The 21,540-nt window shown below is 35.3% G+C and overlaps 1 protein-coding gene across 2 annotated transcripts; it reads right to left on the reverse strand.

Annotated features, from left to right (window-relative positions):
* Positions 1–811: 811 nt before the first annotated feature.
* Positions 812–21,145, reverse strand: LOC128236301 (splicing factor 45-like). Of its 2 annotated transcripts, XR_008261311.1 has the most exons (8): positions 21,061–21,145; positions 17,120–17,249; positions 14,457–14,501; positions 13,419–13,573; positions 12,890–13,084; positions 9,428–9,540; positions 8,413–8,480; positions 8,033–8,099 (listed from the first exon to the last, which is right to left on the reverse strand). XR_008261311.1 is itself a non-coding variant. In XM_052951190.1 (6 exons), the coding sequence occupies exons 2-6, from the start codon at positions 9,516–9,518 to the stop codon at positions 6,055–6,057; spliced, it is 447 nt and encodes a 148-aa protein (XP_052807150.1). In that variant the 5' UTR covers positions 9,519–9,540; positions 12,890–13,021; the 3' UTR covers positions 812–6,054. The 2 variants fall into 2 exon arrangements, 1 of the variants encoding a protein (XP_052807150.1); XM_052951190.1 differs by lacking the exons at positions 13,419–13,573; positions 14,457–14,501; positions 17,120–17,249; positions 21,061–21,145 and adding exons at positions 812–6,170; positions 6,877–6,949 and having other exon boundaries at positions 8,001–8,099; positions 12,890–13,021.
* Between the last annotated feature and the right edge of the window lie 395 nt (positions 21,146–21,540).

The following is a 21,540-nucleotide window of genomic DNA, read 5'->3' on the forward strand; positions in this document are numbered from 1 at the left end:
TGTTAATCGCCATTTGTTTATTACATGGAATATTTTAAACATTTTAGATCATTGGCCAAAATGTACGACATTCTTGCATTTAACCTTGAATTGTGACTAGTTGTATTCATTACGTCTCCTAAAAGATATGATTGTAAACGTGTCTGCCCCTGCCAAAGTTGTAAGTTCGAGCACCAATATGGTACATTTTACTGGCCCCTAAAAATGGACACAGTACTAACTTCTTATCAAGGACATGTGTACTCAAGGGTGTTTTATTTCAGCTTATAAAATGAACTTAAAAGTGATGACCCCTAGGCCAAAAACGCCACCTGGACAGGAATAGTTAAGTTTCATAATTGAGATTCAACAACATGAGCATGTGCATTTTAAAAAAACAACACCATTCAGACAGTTTAAGTTATGTCAGCCTAAAGATTTTTCAGTGCATTTTTAACATGACTTTTGTAAGAACAAGTGAAATGTCAAACAAATCTGCGATGCACAATTTCCCATGTTAACCAACATTCCTATGAAAATTCATAAGTATAGTTACAACACTCTTAGAGCCACATGTGACACAATATTTTTACTTTTGAGCGACAAAGTGAAATGTCAGACTCATTGCAGGAACACAATTGCCCATACTGACCAACATTCCTATGTTTCATGTGTGTAGGTACAATACCTTTGGAGCTACATGCATCACAATAATTTGTGATGTAACCTTCCGAAATGTGACGTTCGCAACTCCTATAAATATGTAGATCTCTCTCTGGTGGTACAGTTAGCACAAGTTAACAACAAAGAGTGTTTATATAATGTACAATGATTTATTTTATGATTTTCTTTATGGAAATAAAATTGTCTATTACAGCAAAATACAGGTACATATGCTTCATGGAACATCCAACTAAAGTTTGTAACTGATTGGAACATACAAATTAAACTAGTTTAATATAGAAATGGTTTTGAGGTAATCCATCCATCATTAAGCAAAAAATAATCTACTGGTAAAGTTTTATTTTAAAGTGACAAAATGTTAAGTTTGAATGTTTATTAAAGTTTACACTAAGAGCTTTTTTATATAGATCTGTCATTTTAGGAACAACTAAATAAAACTGCTATTTAATCATAGTTAAAAACTTGTTTAATTACCTTTCAATAATATCATAATAAACAAGAGATGTTTGTCAAACATTATGCCCCCCCTGAGCGCCATGTTGTCAGGATTATATGGACAATTGAATGAAACATGCATGGACCGAAATGACAGCTGATTTGTTGCTGTTTTAAGATTATGACCATTAAAGTGTGAGGATAAAGTGTGTTATGACCGTCATGACCTTTGACTCTATGAACTCAAAATCCAGAGTCATCAACTGGTCACCAGAAACCTAAATGTCAAGTTTGAGGGCCATGGGTGCAGGCATTGTCAAGTTATCACAAGACAAGTTTTTTTCGTTCCAGGTCACTGTGATCTTGACCTTTGACCCGATGACCCCTTAAATCATAAGGGGTCATCTACAAGTCAGATGCAACTCCAAGTCAAGTTTTATGGCCATGGGTTCAGGCATTGTTGAGTTATCACTCGGACAACCTTTTACCATTCAAGATCACTGTGACCTTGACCTTTGGCTCTATGAATCCTAAAATCAATAAGGGTGATCTACTGGTCAGGCTTAACACCCATGTCAAGTTTAATGATCATATGTTCAGGCATTGTTAAGATATCAGTGGGGGAAGATTTGTTAACTTTTTTGCGTTAAAAGGTTACTGTGACATTGACCTTGGCCTGATGACCCCCAAAGTCGATAGGGTTATTTACTGGGCAGGCCCAACCTTCATGTCAAGTTTGATGACCATAGGTCCAAGAATTGTCGAGTTTGCTTTCAAGGTCACTGTGATCTTGACCTTTGACCCCTAAAATCAATAAGGGTCATCTACTGGTCAGGCCCAACCTCCATGTCAAGTTTGAGGGCCATGGGTGCAGGCATTGTTGAGTTATCACTTGGACAACCTTTTATCATTCAAGGTCACTGTTACCTTGACCTTTGGCCCAATGACCCCTAAAATTAATAGGGACAATCTTCTGGCCAGGCTCAACCTCCAAATCAAGTTTGAGGGCCATGGGTGCAGCCATTGTCAAGTTATCACTCGGATAACCTTTTACCATTCCAGGTCACTGTGACCTTGACCTTTGGCCCAATGACCCCTTTAATCAATAAGGACCATCTTCTGGCCAGGCCCAACCTCCAAGTCAAGTTTGAGGGCCATGGGTGTAGGCATTGTCGAGTTATCACTCGGACAACCTTTTACCATTCCAGGTCACTGTGACCTTGACCTTCGCTCAGATGACCCCCAAAAACCATAGGGGTCATCTCCTGGTCAGGCCAATTCTCCAAGTCAAGTTTGAGGGCCATGGGTGCAGGCATTGTTGAGTTATCAATCGGACAACCTTTTACCATTCAAGGTCACTGTGACCTTGACCTTTGGCCCAATGACCCCCAAAAACAATAGGGGTCATCTACTGGTTAGGCCCAACCTCCAAGTCAAGTTTGAGGGCCATGGGTGCAGGCATTGTTGAGTTATCACTCGAACAACCTTTTACCATTCAAGGTCACTGTGACCATGACCTTTGGCCCAATGACCCCCAAAAACAATAGGGGTCATCTACTGGTCAGGCCCAACGTCCAAGTCAAGTTTGAGGGCCATGGGTGCAGGCATTGTTGAGTTATCACTCGAACAACCTTTTACCATTCAAGGTCACTGTGACCTTGACCTTTGACCCATTGAGCCCAAAAAACAATAGGGGTCAGCTACTGGTCAGGCCCAACCTCCATGTCAAGTTTGAGGGCCATGGGTGCAGGCATTGTCATGTTATCACTCTGACAACCTTTTACCATTCAAGGTCACGGTGACCTTGACCTTTGGCCTGATGACCCCCAAAAACAATAGGGGTCATCTACTGGTCAGGCCCAACCTTCATGTGAAGTTTGATGACCATACGTCCAGGAATTGTTGAGTTATCACTCGGACAAGCTTTGGTCTACCGACGGACCGACCGCCCGACATGCCTGTGCAAAGCAATATACCCCTCTTCTTCGAAGGGGGGCATAAAAAGTCATTATGGTGCTATTCAAAAAATGTAATCCACGCAAAAATAATATATGGTTAATCAATATGAATTAAAAATAAAAATAATCTAAAATGCACTAACACATATTTGCATCCTAATGATGGATGGTTTTCCTTATAGATGATCACATGTATCAGACTAACTTGAATAACTTGTTGCATAATAGTTCTGGTTACAGTACAATTCACAGCTAAAAAGTTACTCTATGCATATTATTTTATACAAAAAAACAATGAAACATAATGAAACAAGAGGCCAAAAAGGGCCTATGCTCTACTGGCATGGCTTTTGTGGTCATATCAATCCAGAGCATGTATGTATGGGTAAAAGGCAACAGACATATAGTTTATGTTTTGTGTTTGGGTTACCTGAAAACGTAGCACGTTCAACATCTGAGCCCAGAAAGTATTGTAAGCAGATTAGTTGCATGAACTATTTTAATATGTGCCAAGTAAAAGTCATCTGACAAAAAAAAAATGCTTTCAAAACTGTACTCATAGTAAAAATTTCTGTAGTTTTAAACGTTAAAATAAAAGCGCCGCAATGCGACGAAACCAGGATTTTGTTATGGGCAATCAGAAATTATAGCCAATTAATTTGTTGTATGACTTTATCTTTACTTTTATCAAAAAGAGACATAACTGAAAATTACTCTAATTAAGTTTCTTATGTGTAAAGAGACGTAACTGAAAATTACTCTAATTAAGTATCTTATGTGTTTAGTTTCGCTTCAACATTCATACTAAGTCTCATGTGAATATCTTTTACCTACTTTTTTAGCATATGACAATGATTTAACTTTCTGCAAGCCAACATCACTGAATACCAATGACAATTTATTTTTACAAAGCAAAATGTTTAATCTGATTATTAACACTTTTATAAAATGCAAATGTCAATTTCAATGTAAATTCACTGTTTGCTGAGCAATATTTGAGAAAATGGCTTTACATATTTAAAATCATATTCAATGATAACACACTCTTATTTTGTCAAGCCGATTATATTAAAGATGTTATATAACATTTCAAAATTGCCCTTTCTGAGTCTGAGTCTAAAACTCAGAGTCATGATGATAGTGAACACAGACCCTGCTTCACTTCAAAGGCATGCATGTTCTTGTAAAATATTCTCAAAAAATCAGTTGTCTGCTTTTTGAAAAAAACCTTAAGTTTTTAACTTACACTCAACAAATCAAGTACCTTGACCTTCTTCCCCACCCTCAAAAGCATGTTCAATTTGCAGCTTCATATAAGCTATATTCACACTAAGATTCATCACTATCCATCAATTCTAACTAAGTTGTTGGGCAGAAAAACATTTTTCTATTTTTAGAAACAGTGACCTTGATCCCGCCTCCCAAGCTAGCTCTTCACATAAGCTACCTTCGCTCTAAGTTTCATCAATATCTATCAATGCTAACTAAAGTTATTGGGCAGAAACCATTATTCTATTTTAAGTTACAGTGACCTTGACCATTTTTCTATTTTAAGTAATCGTGACCTTGACCTTAGCCCCTCCCCACTCAAAAGCAATCCCAAGCTAGCTCTTCACATAAGCAACTTGCACACCAAGTTTCATCAATATCGGTCAATGCTTACTAAAGTTATTGGGCAGAAACCATTTTTCTATTTTAAGTAACAGTGACCTTGACCTTAGCCCCTCCCCCCTCAATAGCAATCCCAAGCTAGCTCTTCACATAAGCTACCTACCCACCAACTTTCGTCAATATCTATCAATCCTAACTAAAGTTATTTGGCAGAAACCATTTTTCTATTTTTAGTAACAGGCGACCTTGACCTTTGCCTCACCCCCTCAAAAGCAATCCCAAGCTAACTCTTCACATAAGCTACCTACACACCAAGTTTCATCAATATCTGTCAATGCTAACTAAAGTTATTGGGCAGAAACCATTTTTTTATTTTAGGTAACAGTGACCTTGACCATTTTTCTATTTTAAGTAATAGTGACCTTGACCTTAAGCCCCTCCCCACTCAAAAGCAATCCCAAGCTAGCTCTTCACATAAGCAACTTACACACCAAGTTTCGTCAATATCTATCAATGCTAACTAAAGTTATTGGGCAGAAACCATTTTTCTATTTTTAGTAACAGTGACCTTGACCTAAGCCCCACCCCCCTCAAAAGCAATCCCAAGCTAGCTCTTCCCATAAGCTACCTACACACCAAGTTTCATCAATATCTATCAATGCTAACTAAAGTTACTGAACAGAAACCAATGTTTGACGCCGGCCCGCCCGTCCGCCCAACGACAACCTCATTCTTATAACCCGGTTTTCGTTGAAAACCTGGTTAACAAGAACAAGTAGACCTCAGTACAGAGCTAGGTACCTAAAAAATATTGAAAAGGAAATATACAGTTTGTCTGTTATTGTATTTAAGTACAAGAGCTTGTCTATATATAACAAAATTAGACAGATATTCACTGTCAGATGCCATATAAAGTAGTGATTAAATTAGATGCTTTCTGGGCTTGCTCAAAATCTGGGTTTTATACAGAAAGGCTGTGTTCAAGGTAATGCCATGTAGTAGAACATGAATTAGGGCTTGTTCATCCAAAAGACTAATTTCGATGACTTATAAAGTGATCAGAATTTTGAGTAGTTGTTTTCATGTTTGCTTTACTGGACAATAATATCTGTGTGCTAATGTCTCAACCAACAGGATCGTCAGATTCATTTCTGAGTTAATCATATATAGGGCTTCAAAACAAAACCACCCTACAAAGTTTTGTCATAGATTGAATTTATACAGTGATTTATTCAGCAATTTACTCCCCATCCCCAATGGGTAGTGTAGAGACATTCAAGCCAACACTTAAGTATTCTTAGGTCACTACATGTATTTTGATAAGTTCACTATCCATGTGTTTTAACATGCCTATAAAACATCTTGTATCAGAGTTTATGTTGTAGGTTTAGGGTGGGTTCTCCACATCTGCGCCCAAGTCTAACTGTCGAAACTTGTCAAAGTTGTAAAAACACGCCCGCACTACTCTTCGTCCAAAGTACCTTCCGTTCAGGTCAATAATTGCTGGAAATACAAACAAATAATATTTAAAAATGTACTTTTACTCCCAAATAAGATGTACCGCAAACAATACAATTGTTTAGGTTACCAAAAAGGATGGATACTTCTGGTTCTAATTAAGTTTAATTTGAAAGAGAGGTGCAGAAAACATGGTATTTCTACCTTATGAGACAATAGTTGATCACTGTAAGTATATGTAGGACCCACCAGTCATTAAACATTTGTGCGTTTTCTGCTATTAAATACACAGTTACAATCTTGTTATCAGGAATTTATATTTTCCACAAATGCATTATTTAGAAAGTAGCTTTATCCCTTAAATTTTATATATGTTATACATGTGTATATATTGATTTTAAATGTCACTTTAAAAGCAAACATTTAATATTTACAAATAAAATATGTTATGGAGAAACCATCATGGTGCAAAGAATCATGTCTTTACAAATGTAAACTTTGAAGGTTTTTAACCATCTTTACATATTTCTTCACAGAAACCCCAACTGCGGAACCAGTCAGTCATCTAATATTTGTGTGTTTACAGCTATTAAAATAAATGGTTACAAATTGTTATCAGTAATGAAAGCTTTGACAATTTTCTTTTTTTCTTGCATTTTTATCATCTGGTGTCTAGCCCCTTTAATTAAGAGCACCAGAATTTGGTTTCTTTTTAGGAAAGCTACTGAAATCAACTAGTAGTAACTGTTACCTTTGATCGCTGAGTCGATCCTGTCAAACTCCACAAATACTCTAACAGACTCATCTTCAGTGGTGTCAGGCATCTGGAAAACAATATCAAAGCTTACATCATGAAGTTGACACTAAGACTAAGGCAGTGGTCTAAATAAGCACAAGACCTGCACTTGCAAAATACTTTCCAGGCTTCCCCAAACTCTGGATATTAAAGCTGCACTTTCACAGATTGACAGGTTTTTTTTAGTTTTTATCTTTGTCAATGCCTTTAATTCAGTCATAAAAGATAACTCACAATAGAACAAGTCTCAATAGTTTGAAAATTGCTAAAAAAACTCAATTTAAAAGGCTTTTAGCCATAAAATATATATTTTCGAAAGTAAATTTGAATAACTGCGATCTGATATTTAGTCTTGTATTACTGGTTTCCAGAGATTTACGCAAAATTAGGCTCATTTCAAGACAAAAAATTAACAAAGTTGTCAAAACAGTCTGTGAGAGTGCAGCTTTAAATAGCAAGGAAATTGAAACTTTCGATACCAGGAACTTGTCTCATTTCAATGACTGCCATCTAACACAAGCTATTTTATCCAAAGGCTTTCAAGGTTATTTTTTTCTGAAAATGCTTCACATTGATTTCGAAGAAGTAGTAACAAATTCGCTTATCTTGTAATACAAGATTATTGTACAACTAGAAATGTAACCCATACATGTGGTCTGTCTGTACAATCAAGCTACAGCGCTCTTTAATGGTCCTTCGACATAACCTGTGACACGTTAACTTCACCCTATTTATTATCATCCTAAAGAAATCCATCCCATAAGCACTTTGTAAAATCTCTTCGTCGTGCAATAAATAGATAATAATCTTTACACATACAAGGCGAGGCTTAAAGCTATACACTCAGAGATTAACCGTTCTGACAACTTTTTAGTTATTTTTTGTCTTGGAATGAGGCTCTTTTTTCGTTTATGTCTGGGATATAACTTTTTGTTACCAGTCTTATATCACTGGTTTCCAGACATGCACAAAAAAATGACTCATTCCAAGACAAAAAATAAAAAATCTGTCAAAACTATTGATCTGTGAAAGTTCAGCTTTAAGAACTGGTGTTTAGAGTATGTTGAATATGTACCCACCTCGAATATGAGACACTTGATGACCTTGCCATACTTTCCACACTCCTCTAATGTCTCCCCCTCCAAATCACCATCAACCTCCCCCGGGCCTACCATGTTCTGAAAACAAAATGGGAAAACCCTTAGTAAATCCTTTGCAAAATCAGACCCTCACAGAATCATTCATAGAATAAATTGGTAGAAATAGTTTTAAATTCTGGTAATGTTTTTTTTTTAATTGTAAATATATATTTGACAAATCAAAGGTTAATATCTGGCCTTTCTGAGAACAAAATGGAAAGGCTTTTTTTTGTTGTTTTAAATAGCTAACATATGATGCTGACAATAACAGCCACTGTTCCTTAATTTTTGTGTTATATTTCACGACTTAAAAATGAAAATATTCATACAACAATGACAGGACAAAAATTACCCTTAGCAGTACGACTTTTGTTGGATTTCTTAATACATTGGCATTAGTTTGAACCTCTCTCGGTGTATCTGAAATTAGTACATAAATATCATACCATCAACCATCCCTTTATACTTAAATTTACAATATACGTAAACTATATTCATTTACTTGGAATGAAACTTTCAATTTCATTATTTTCTCTGACAATTAAATTCCGATACACTGAAAAATACTTAATACTGAAACTCCTTAATTTACGATACATTTCATGCAAAATCATCTATGAAGACACCTGTGGAACTAAATGCCAAATGGTTACATGTCAAGCCTGTTTAAGGTGCCTTTGACTCAAATATACTGCTCTTCTATGCACTTGCAACACAGATTAACACGGTGTTGAACAAAACATGTACCTGCAAACCAGACCCCAGCATAGTGAGCCTCTATTGAAAGTGTTTTTTTTAATCCTATAATGCATAGTCAAGATACAGTCTGGATAAGAAAAATTTAAACCTTAGACTTTTATCATTGAAGTGCAGACCTGCGTCTAGTAAGCGACATGCCGCCTCATCATTGTGAACTTTCATGGCAAGTAATTTGAAATCCTACAATGCATGGTCAAAATACAGCCAGGACAAGGATCATTTTAACTTTTGACCTCTAACCTTGACCTTTGAAGTACAGACCTGGGTCTTGTTCATCACATGGCATCTGATTACCGGTATGGTGAACCTTTGTGGCTAATTTTTTGAAAATCCAATGATGGTCAAGATACAGACCAGACAAATTCATTCTTGACAGATAGACACACTTACAGACACACTCACGCATGCATTCAGATACAGGGAACTGCCCATGTGAAAACTGTGTCCTGCTCACTACAAGCAGGCTCAACAATAAAATGATATTACACAAATAACTAACCTTCTTTGTATGTATACTTTTTATATACCATGGTTTACCATTTTGGAGATATAATTTTACCATTTTTAGCTACTACATGTACGCATAATGTTTACTGAACATAGTATACCTTTCGGCAGATCTCTCTCATGTATAATCTTGCTCATGCCTTGCTCAGACTTGCCAAGTCCCTGACCTTCCTTGTAACCATACCTTGGCATGATCTTTGAAGCCACTGAAAGCCTGAAAAACAATCATACATTTTCATGATAGTCTGGTAGCAGAGTTTTATTACCAGGAATTTCTTCCAAAACTCTCCATTACGTTTCAAACAAAACTATAAAAAAATTGTTTATGCATTTTCATGGTTTAGATATTCAAGTACTTTCACTCAATAAAAGAACTATTTAAGTGTTTCTGTTTAATTCAAGCACTTTTCAAAGTCTTTGCGAACCATACACTATTATATAGATAGGTCAACCATGCACACTTATTATGTATTATACCTTTAATACATAAATGTGTCCCTTATTTGAATATATAAGTTGATTGGTTTGTTTATCAATTTTATGACTTAAGCAAATCTATCAAACCGGTTTTCTTAAACTGAGGGCTATTCCATTTAAACATATACCCCACGGGGGGAAGGCACTTTTAAACTAGACCTCCCTCCAACAGAAGCAAATTAACCGTTTGGGGGTCCTACCTCTATTTGTTGTTATAGATCCGGAATAACCCCCTTCAGAAGCGATTTAAAATTTACAAGTATAAAAGGTTAAAAAAATTAATTCACTGATCTTACATTAGGCTTTTATGGATGCTGTTAATGATGATACAGATATTGAACCATTTCTGTTTTAATTCACATTTTCCCAAGATTTGAAGAGTTACTATCATTTTAATTTCACTCTCTAAAGTCACTGTGTTTTATGTTTTAAACTATTTTGTTCCTGAAGATACATTGAAATCATTGATGTACTGTTATAGGAAGACTCACATGGCACATCTCCAGTCCATTTGTCAAACAGAACATGATTTTAACTTTTTTGAACATACCCTTTAACCTTTTTTCAGAAATTGGCAAAAGCTCTCATCAAACCTAATGATGCATTAGAAATTGATGTGAAATACAATTTAATGATTCAACAGTAACACTTCTTATATCATTAATTTTGATAAGAATAAGATTATAATTTATGCCATGAACTCTTTGTTTGCTGTGCAAAATTAAATAGCATATTTATCATGTTTGAAGCAAGTTGATCTGTCTATCCTAAAAATAATAATTGGAAAACAAACACAACATGGTTAGACGGATTTGTAATTTATTGAAAGATCTCGTAAAATTATTGTTTATAGTATAAAACAATATGTTACGCATTATGAATATTATTATTGAATCATTGTACCTGTAATATTAATTATTATAATAATAGAATTATAAGTACTTAAAACATAGTCTGAGAAACACAACCAATGAATGGGAATCTAACCAATTATCGCTGTCCAATTTACAGTAGCTGTGCAACAAAAGAGGTTCATTTATTAATCGCTGTCCAATCAACACTTATGGTCAAACCAACACTTTCAATCACTTAATAGTTGTTGAAACAACACTCGTGGTCCAATCTATAAGTATAGCCATCTAGAAACAATAGTTGTCCAACCAACAGTTGCAGTTCAAACATCACTGGCAGTCCATTACACTTGCTGTCCATCCAGCAGTCCAGCCAACAACGGTTGTCAGACCAACACTTACAGTCCAACTATCTATAGGTGTTTTACCAACACTCATGGTCCAACCAAAATAGCAGTCAAATAAACGAAAGCTGTCCAACCAACAGTAGCCTGTCGACCACCACTGGTTATCCATCACTATCTGCTTGCAGTCCTGGGTGTACTAGCAGCCAAACCAATTCTAATGGTGATCTTGATGGAAGTAATGTTCTCAAAACATAACATCAGCATATTTGAATCATATCTGTAAATAAAAGGAAGGGAAATTAATAGCAGAAGTGTTTCGTCTATTTGATTTAAAAACCACAACAACAATAATCAAATAAGATTAGGAACAGCATATATTTTTCAGAACAGTTTACCCCACCCACCACAACCTCCTGTCTAGGTAGATAGTCAAGCGAATAAAATCTTATGTTATGCATATCGTATCTCTATGATGTATTATATCTCAGTGAAATGCCATATATAATGAGAAAATATAATCCATAACAAACCTGGGGTGGTAATTTATCCGATTTTAGCCCTGTTATTAGACTTCATTTCAACCCGAAAAGAAACCGGAAGTTCCTATGCCGCAAAGGATTATGGTATATTGAGAAGTTGCTATCAAGGAATAAAACAGAAGTATTACGCAAAGTATAAACAATTCAATGGAGGTAACACGAATTAATTGTTCGATCGGTCTGAAGGGATTTTCACCCTTACGTCATATGCAATTTAATTCTTAAATTTCGACACCCCCCATCAGAAGCAAATTTCACAGTTCAGGGCTTTTTCTGCCCAATTTGGGAAAAAGACCCTAGACATTTTGGGAAATTTTGCGTCGTGAAAATGCCGAAATTGGGAAATTCTACAGTTAAAAGAAAAAGCTGTCTAGTCTCCAGCAAATCAGGAAATTTTCCTTTAAAGGACCCAAAATGGCTGAAATATCAATCCTTGGGTGTAAATATCTATTGCAATAAATTGATCATGACAGATAATATTTCATACAGATATCTGAATGTGATGAAAATCAATGATTTTCGAATTCAATTATCAAAAAAAATTACATTACATAATTGATATGATGTTGAAAATGATCCAGTACATGTAAAAAGACTTTCTGAAATTTTTTTTTTTTTTTTTTTTTAATGTTGATTGGGATTTTTTTCTGAAGATTGGGAAAAATATCTTATATTTTGCTTTGGGAATGGGTCCGATAGTCGGACCCGTGGGTACTATAAAAAAAAGCCCTGCAGTTTGGCAACCACCTACACATGCAAATTAGTGAAAAAGACACCCTACCATATATGATGAAAAAAATTCATACGGGCATTTTATCTTCGCCCGTGGGCAAGGTAAGAATTTCTAGCCTGATTAAATTATTGGATCTACTTATCCGAGGTGGGAGAAATCTCTCTTGTTTAAAGTCTTTTTTCAAAGCAAACTATTGCTTTCTGACGTAGCATATATGACCCAATTTATCACATGGTATACGCACACTGTTAAAGTAGAATTTCAAAGCAAAATATTGCTTTCCGACATAGCATATATGACCCAATTTATCACATGGTATACACACACTGTTAAAGTAGAATTTCAAAGCAAAATATTGCTTTCCGACATAGCATATATGACCCAATTTATCACATGGTATACACACACTGTTAAAGTAGAATTTGGAAATGCACTATGTAGTAAAGTGGAGACTAATTTTCATTTTAGTGACATAAGCATAATTTAACAAAGCTAATCTATGTATAATCACACATACTTAATATACAATTTAAATCCATTGTAAGCTCCATAACATTAGTACTTAAATTGAAATCTCGAAGATTATGATTTTGATTAAAAACTAATTATGACCTACCATAATTACGACCTTCTCCAGTCTTCAGGGAAATGGGATGTCTCGGTACCTCAGACCCATTGTTTGCCCCCACTTGTTTACAAGTCTCCACATTTTTTGGTCCTTGGGACATGTCAGGAATGTCAAAGCCTGTTGGACCCACGGGGATAATTGTAGTACTGAACTTGAAGCCCTGATCTAGCAACCTTTTGTTGTCTGAAATTGAAATAAAAAAGAATTTAGCTTAAGATAAACAGTTTCTGAAAAAGAAGATAAAAAAGTGCATAAAAACTAAGAGCCATTTTAAGATGTTGCAAGTATTTTAATTAAACCAACATTTGGCTATACTGTCTTACAAATATTCTTGAAATGTATATAAATATATACATACATATATTTACATTTCAAGTTAAAATTTGTAATTATTTTCAAATTATGGCCAAACTCAGGTTTTGAAATGTTAACAGTAACAACAATGTTTACACCTAAGGCTATGACAATACCGCAACTTCTTGGAATAACAGACAAAGAGACAAGCCAATAACAATACCATTTTTAAGCTTCTCTAGCTCCTCTTTTAGTTGGTTTTCCCTCTTCTCATGGTCCTCTTTTAGCTTTTCAATTTCCTTCTCATGGTCCTCTTTTAGCTTTTCAATTTCCTTATCTCTCTCCCCAAGCTTCTCTTGTGTCTCGTCAAGCTTTTTGCTGAAAAAAAAGGAAAATCTAGTCAACACATTTTTTCACTCAAATTCATGCACAACATGAAAAAATTAAGGTAATTGATAAAGACAATACAATTCAGAGGCTCAAATTGAGTATTCAAAGACATAACATACATTCAAGTGTATCAAATATTTAAAGACCAGATAGTCCTGTTTAACAGAAGTAAGAATAAATATTGCACATGGATCATTGGATTCAAACAGTGTTATTGTTTACGAATTATAAAATAGGTCAAGCACAATGGGAGAGTCACAACTTTTAACTAATATATGCAAAATAAATAAGAATTATGATATTTTAACGAATTTGTTTAAGCATAGCAGATACCATTTTACACATATTAAAAAATACCTTTTTATTAGTTGTGTTTACCAACTGTTCAAGTTTATATTTGTTTGGATGTCTGTTAAAATATGGTTATATATTTGCTTACCGTACGTTCGTTAAAACAAATAAAGCAAAAGAAAATATACTTTGCAGCCATAACATCATGTTTATGGAAAGAAACAAAAAAGGCAGTCAGAATAACAAGCTCTGTAACAATGCAGAGTTTCTTTTTAACCACAAGGTTCCTGATTTGGAAAAATGTGTCATTTTGACTATTAAAATTGGGAATTCCTATTTTGCCTAAAATTTGAACAAGAATGCTTTAACAAAGAGAGGCAGAAAAAAAATAAAACAATTAGTGAATACACCAATTCTTCCCTACCAGCCATGGGTTGGAGATGCAAACTTTATTGTATTATTTTATTCCCAAATAAAACTGGAAACTTACTTTTCTCTTTTGGGAAAAAATGATAAGTTTTAGCATTGGGAATACATGTGTAGGGCCAGAATTGGTCAGAAAAAACAAACACTGTCTTACTTCTCCTGGTTTGTTTTTCTCTTTTTGCGACCCATGATGGACCCACTGAAAAAGTACATAACAAAAAGTTAAGAATGTTGTTAGAATTATTACTTGATCTTTGAATTTTCAATACATCAGTAACTGTTGCATGAGGGAACTACATTGGGATGTGCAATATTATCGATGTGGATATTAGGATATAGAGTGTTGATATGTATCGATATACATCAGCAGAATATCAATATTTTTCGTGTTCTATTCATATGTAAAGGCATTTAAAGAACTTGTCGACCAGATTCAGCAGTGTGTGAACAAAACATCCACTAGTATAATAATAGTATGTGATGATAGTACTTTTTGCTTCAATGTCGATCCTAGAGAAAAAAGTTGAAGACAAGTAATTATCATTTAAATCATTATTATCTGTTACCCGACATGAGTTAAGATGTCCAAGAGAGAAATAAAGATAAAAATAGGCATTCATTTTCATCCTTTGTTATTAATTCAAACGATATAGCGTGATACGTGTTGAGATATTACATATATTGCAACAAGAGTGACACTCACAAAATACGCCCATCAATAATTTCTTGGATTCTAAGACAACTTACTGTCACATTGGCCCTTTGAGAAGCAAGCTTTTCAAAAAGCAAATGATTTGGCACAATATGGCATTAACAGTAGAAAAAAAATATTTTAATTCGAGGGTTTCAAGTCAAAAGGTGCTAAAATGTCTATAATTTTCATAGGCACTTGGAACCTTTGGGGACCAAGCCCTTGATATTTACTGAGGGTTCTTGGTAAAGATTTTATAGCTACAAACATTTTCAGCAAGTTTGGTGAAGGTCAGATGAGAATTGTTCAAGTTAGAGAGTAGACAAAGCTTAAATGGCAAGGGCAGTAATACTGAAGTGCTTCGGGGCATTTGGCTGATTATCATACTTGACCGATTTATTTTACCAACAAATATTTTCAGCAAGTTTGGTGAAGATCAGATGATAACTGTTCAAATTAGACAGTGGACAAAGCAAAAATGGCAAATTTTGACCATTCAAGGGCCATAATCCTGAAGAGCCTGGCTGGTTATAGAACTTTGCCAAGAATATATATACCAACAAACATTTATAGTAGCAAGTTTGGTGAAATTCGGATAAAAACTGTTCCAAGTTTGAGAGTATCTACAAAGCTAAAATGGCCAATTTTGATAAATTCAGGGGGCCATAACTCTGGAGTGCCTAAAGCGATTAGGCTGGTTATCGAACTTGACCTAGATATTTCACTAACAAACACTTTCATGAAGTTTGGTGGAAATTGGATGAGAAACGTTCAAGTTAGAGAGCGGACAAAGCTAAAATGGACAATTTTGACAAATTCAGGGGGCCATAATTCTGGAGTGCCTAAAGCGATTTGGCTGGTTATTGAACTTGACCGAGATATTTCACCAACAAACACTTTCATGACGTTTGGTGGAAATTGGATGGAAATGATCAAGTTAGAGAGCGGACAAAGCTAAAATGGCCAATTTTGACAAATTCAGGGGGCCATAACTCTGGAGTGCCTAAAGCGATTTGGCTGGTTATCGAACTTGGCCTAGATATTTCACCAACAAACACTTTCATGAAGTTTGGTGGAAATTGGATGAGAAATGTTCAAGTTAGAGAGCGGACAACATTGTGGAGCCACCCGCCCGCCCGCCATGGGTGTTCCCATAATACGGCCATCGTAAGATGGGCGTATAAAAAGAGTGGTAATCATGATTTGTGAATTTCAGCTCCATTTTGGATAGAAAGACACTGACCAGGATCAGTGTGCGAAATTAACGGTAGCCCGATCGCCCTTGGCGACGAAAAATTGACCCAGGCTATGAAAAAATCCCTTAAGGTAGCCCGACTGGCGATGAAATCATCGGGTTTGTTGGTTAAAAAAATTGTCGGGTAAATGTTTACCTCGACACCATTGACCGACTTCCGGATAATCTCTCATTGTTTTGGATATTTTCTGTTGCAGTAATCTCCCTTGTCAAGCAATTATATGCTATATATACTGCTTGAAAATAATTATTTTGACGGAAATCAAGTTTGGATGTTGTTTTTGTTGTGTGTTTTTTTGTAAATAAACTTGGATTATTTAGTCACCGAAAATTATGAAATAAATGTTTGTAAAATCCTGTTACTAATGCCACAAGCAGCACATGTTGACAGGACTTCCATCCTCCCCCTTCATCAACAATCCAACTGCCTTGAAAGAACCAGAACGCCCCCCCCCCCCCCCCCATCGAACCACCACCAGCCCCCTGGCAACACAGGACCACACAACCACCATACTTGCATTTTATACAAAATATAATAAGATATTGTACAGTTGTCATATCATTCCTTGTTTTTAACCATATAAGGTACTCAAGATGTGTTTTTCTGTTAACCGGTGGGCTATGGAAATCTGGCTTGGGCTACAGAAATCTCAGTCTGTAGCCCCATTGGCTACCAGGTAAAAAAGGTTAATTTCGCACACTGCAGGATATATCTGCTTCTATAACTGGACTTGCTGGATACTATTCTGAGTCCCTAATTGGGTTCAAAATGTCACAGACTCAGAAAAGTATGCAGCCAGTCCGGAGATTGAAACAAATACACCATTAACAAGTAAGACAATGTAATGAGCTAACCAGCCCGGGTGTCTACCTTGGTTTGTGGTAGGGGTGGATGGGAATCAGCCTTGGTGGTCAGTGGAAATGGACTGCTGTCCACCTTGGTCGATGATGGGAGTGGATGGTCAGCTCCTTGGTTGACAGTGGAAGTAGTGGGAACTCCTCTGTAAAATAAATATTATTGAATTTGAAAACAGTCGGTGTCACCATGCTGCCCTTTCATCCTACTTTGTGCCTTGTCTTTGTCATATTACAAATACACACAGCTTAATGTGTATTTGTGTAATATGCAGACAACCCGTGTATTCATTATCGGTCATCTTCTACTAGTAACAGACAATAAGTGAAACATCGCCAGGAGGCGGAGCTATTGAATGTCAGCCAATCAGATTATACATTGAGAACTCATTCATTAAAGCTGCACTCTCACAGATATACCATTTTTAACTTTTTTTGTATTTTTTGTCTTCGAAAGAGATTTTATTGTGTAAATATCTGCAAACCAATGATATAAGATTGCTGACAAAAAATCAGATCGTAGATTTTCATATTTCCACAGCGGTTTCAATAAGACCCAAAATCAGGATTTTTTTTAATTCCATGTCTGTTTTTCAGGAATTTTTAAGAATTGTCATAGAATTTGTAGGTAGTGTGTTTGGTGCACAGTTCAAAAATTTTATATTAATTTTTATTGATTATATTCAACAATAACAAGAGTCTAGCGTAGGGGGCGCATGTGAATGGGAGTGGTCCACTCCTGTCACAAGGGGGGGGGGGGGGGGTTCTCGTAGAATGTTTTGTTTTCATACTCAATTTTAATTATTTTCCGTGATTTTCAGACTTGTACAAAATGTTGTTGCTTTTTCACAAAATTTAGGAGGGTGTGTTTAAATATCAAAATTAAAATTTGTCTTTTTGTTGGTGGTAATGTGACTGTACTTGTCTAGAGTCTTCTTTAGTGCAATGTCTCATTTTTCTCCTAAATTTCATGTGAATTAAAAAAAACCCAGACAGTTAAGCATTTGAAACAATTAAACTGGCATAAATACAGACAAAAAAATAAATATGTAGGGGACAGATTTTAGTTGGTATGATTGCTCGGGATTGGGTATGAATGTTATATTCCGCCTGGCTGTTATTTAATTGTCTTTTGTAAAGTTATGCTTAATATGTTAATGTTTTAGGATAAAATGACAATAAAAATCACTGCCCTTGCTTAGGCCAAATAAAAAAAAAATGTCTTGTTTCTGGTCACCCGACCGACCCTACTTTTTACCCCCCGACCGTTTTTTTTATAGCGTAAAGACCGTTTTTTATAATTAGCGTAAAGTGAGCCGGGATTCCCGGTCCCGGCGCCGAAGAGTAAACCGCGCTATCCGACAGTAATATTATATTCGTGACGTGTTTTTTATACGGCCGTGTCGAAGATGGCTGGCCCTGCGCAGACGACGTCTGTTACGCATTTGATAGCCATAAAAATAGACAAATGTTCGCACTTCGACGGTTGTAGTGTCATTAAAGTTGCCCATTCGCAAACAACAATAAAAAGTCTTTTCATCGATTTACATGGCGAGCGAGAAAATGTCCGACGTTCGGTAAGTTGTATGGTTGTTTAGATATCGTAAAAGGGCCATCGTAAAACAAATAATGCCTCGACCGAGAATGACAGTTTTGGCACCGACATTTTCGTAATTCAAAAGACTATCTATACACATATAGAAGGTTTATTTGAATCGGAAGAATTAAGGCAAAATAATGCCGACGAAGCGTGAATCATTATGCTGAGTGAATGGATTTAAATACTTCGTCTCTCTCAAATACCGAACGTCATATTAAAACGTTTCATTTTTGGACCTTCGTTTTTAATGTTTTAAAGGATTAAAATTAATTTTCTGTATGAAGAACCATTGACATTACACTTAGTTAGGTGCCCGATACTATAATTAAAGCAGATAGAAGAATGAAGGGGCGATCTCTTATCTGGGTTATTTGATCAGTTTGCTTTTAATAAATAAAGTAGGAACTGTGGTCATTTAGATAAAAAGAGCTCCAGATATAAAACATATTTTGTGTTTTCATGATAAATATTTTCTTTGTGTATCCATCAAATCCTATCTTGTAACACCCAGCTTTTTGAGGCAATACTAGTCCTGCTCACATAGAAGATAGGGTTTGCTGGATAAATATAAAAGAGATTTATGTGAAGCTCTGCATATATTATTCACAGCTAAAGGTTATCACAGACATAGTTTTATGCATTGCATAAATCACTGAATCTAATAAAATGATATTTTGTCTCTGTGATGTTTAAATACCCAGTATTACGGTTTCTTCCATCCATGTTTATATTTGTTTTCTGACAAAGAATGACAATTGTTTCTTGAGATTATTTCAAATTCTAGTCTTGGACTTGTTGCTTCTTGTCATGTAATAGTGCTGTTGTTGTTCTGTTAAACTAATAAATACATAAATATGGTTATAAACTTGTGTCCAGTTTCCTTTAAGCCATTTTTGATGATGTTGTATTGGCAGACAATATTTCATCATTTTTCAAACGCTATACTATTTCATTCCAAAGGTTTGAAAAAAAAAAAAAAAAAAAAAAACACCTACCTACCGACCCTGTTTTTTTGAGGCATGTAACCAGAAACAAGACATTTTTTTTTTGGCCTTATAGTAACACTTACACAGCATGGAACATTGATAAAATAACTCCGAATTTTTTCCCGACAAAATGGCGGTTTTGGCAAATTTCGACATGATAGTAGACGTGATATGTAAATGTGAGAGCATCAGAATATTTTTGGGGATTACAAAGAAGTGTTCATCATGAATATTTTACAAATACACTTTCAAAACATTTACTGATGAATTGATGTAATTGATTGTGTTAGCGCTAGCTTTCCTATGTCTTCAAATCAGCAGTGACTGTCTGCTTCAAATCAACAATATTTCAGTCTCGTCTGTACTTAGTCCAAATAATTGTACGTTGACAGATTTTTTTTTAGATTTTTGATATGGCAAATCCTTCACGTACAAATTGTTTAGTATCAAAAGTGGGTAGTTGTTCCGATCAGGATTCGGGGTTAAAGCATATAGCGTCTATAAAATATCATAAAAACAAGAAATATTACCAGATAATGTTATTTTATATCAGTTCCGTACACAAAAAATAAATATCCAACTTATAATTATGAGTTTGACGGCTTTTCTTCATTTCATTCTGTCAAAACATAACGATATATACATGAAGGGCACCTGCAAGGCTTCAGGGCACAGTTTTAAATCGCTCGGAACATTTCGGCCATGTCCGAGTTGTTACAATTGTATAACGAGGCCTATCTCGAAGCTTTGTCGGAGGAGGCCGAATTATTACGATTGTATCGAGTTGTTCCCCTTCGCATAATTGTTGTCTGTGTCAGTCAACTTTTGTTTTATTGGAAAGCTAAACAACTTGTTTTAATGCATTAAATGCTTGTTTAGTGCAAAATAACATTTCACTTACATGGTAAAATATGAATATAGCTATTTATGATCAATTTCAACCATAAAATACTTCACTTAAAACAATTTCAATATTTTTAAAACACCCCCGTTTTTTGCACATTCCCGTTAAGACGTTAGGGATTGGAAGAATCCCGTATAACACGTCTATTATTTTAGACTAGTCTGTACAATACAATTGACAATTATTTAAAAAGGTTTAATAGTGTTTGACAACATTTTTTCACCATCTCTTCGCATATTCTGTAGCATTTTGCAAACTTTCATCTTTAAATGAACAAGTTCTCATTCACTGACCAATAAAATGCATAATGAATAACATGCAAATGTCCCAATAAATTCATAACTGTCTGAAAATCCCAACCTTCCAAATATTCAGACACATATTATTGCCATTGTTCATACTACAAAACCTTATTTAAAAAAGATACAAGTAAACCAATATAATGTTTAATGAAATAAACCACAAACCTGTTTAAAAAAGTGGTTTGAAGGATGGTATTAATAATTTTATTAAAATTTAGCTCAGACCAACGTGTTGAAGTCTAATGTCTCGTGAACTAACGCTATCTCTCGCGAGAACATATCTGACCTATTTTAATCGGCTTTAATACAAACGGTCAATTCAGACCGGGTCACAATATGGCTCAAGACCACAGTTATCTGCCCCCCGTTGACCATGATCCGAATGTGAATACAGAAAAAAGAGTGCTTGTGTTCAAGTATCAATATTTTATTAAAATTGAATGAAAAAGAAGCAAAAAATGTTCTTTTTGCAGAGAACTTGACTGAAATTGACACTCTATTGCAGAAATTGATAGTTTTCAGTGTAAATATTGGAAAAATCATAGCTTGTGGAAGTCTGAAAATTAGTTGTTTGTAGCCGGTTGACTCCTTGGCGGAAGGGTTATGTATTTGAACTCAATTTTGACAGTCGGGTCAATGGTCAAC

This window comes from Mya arenaria, chromosome 5 (genome assembly GCF_026914265.1).
Source record: "Mya arenaria isolate MELC-2E11 chromosome 5, ASM2691426v1".
Classification (NCBI taxonomy): domain Eukaryota; kingdom Metazoa; phylum Mollusca; class Bivalvia; order Myida; family Myidae; genus Mya; species Mya arenaria.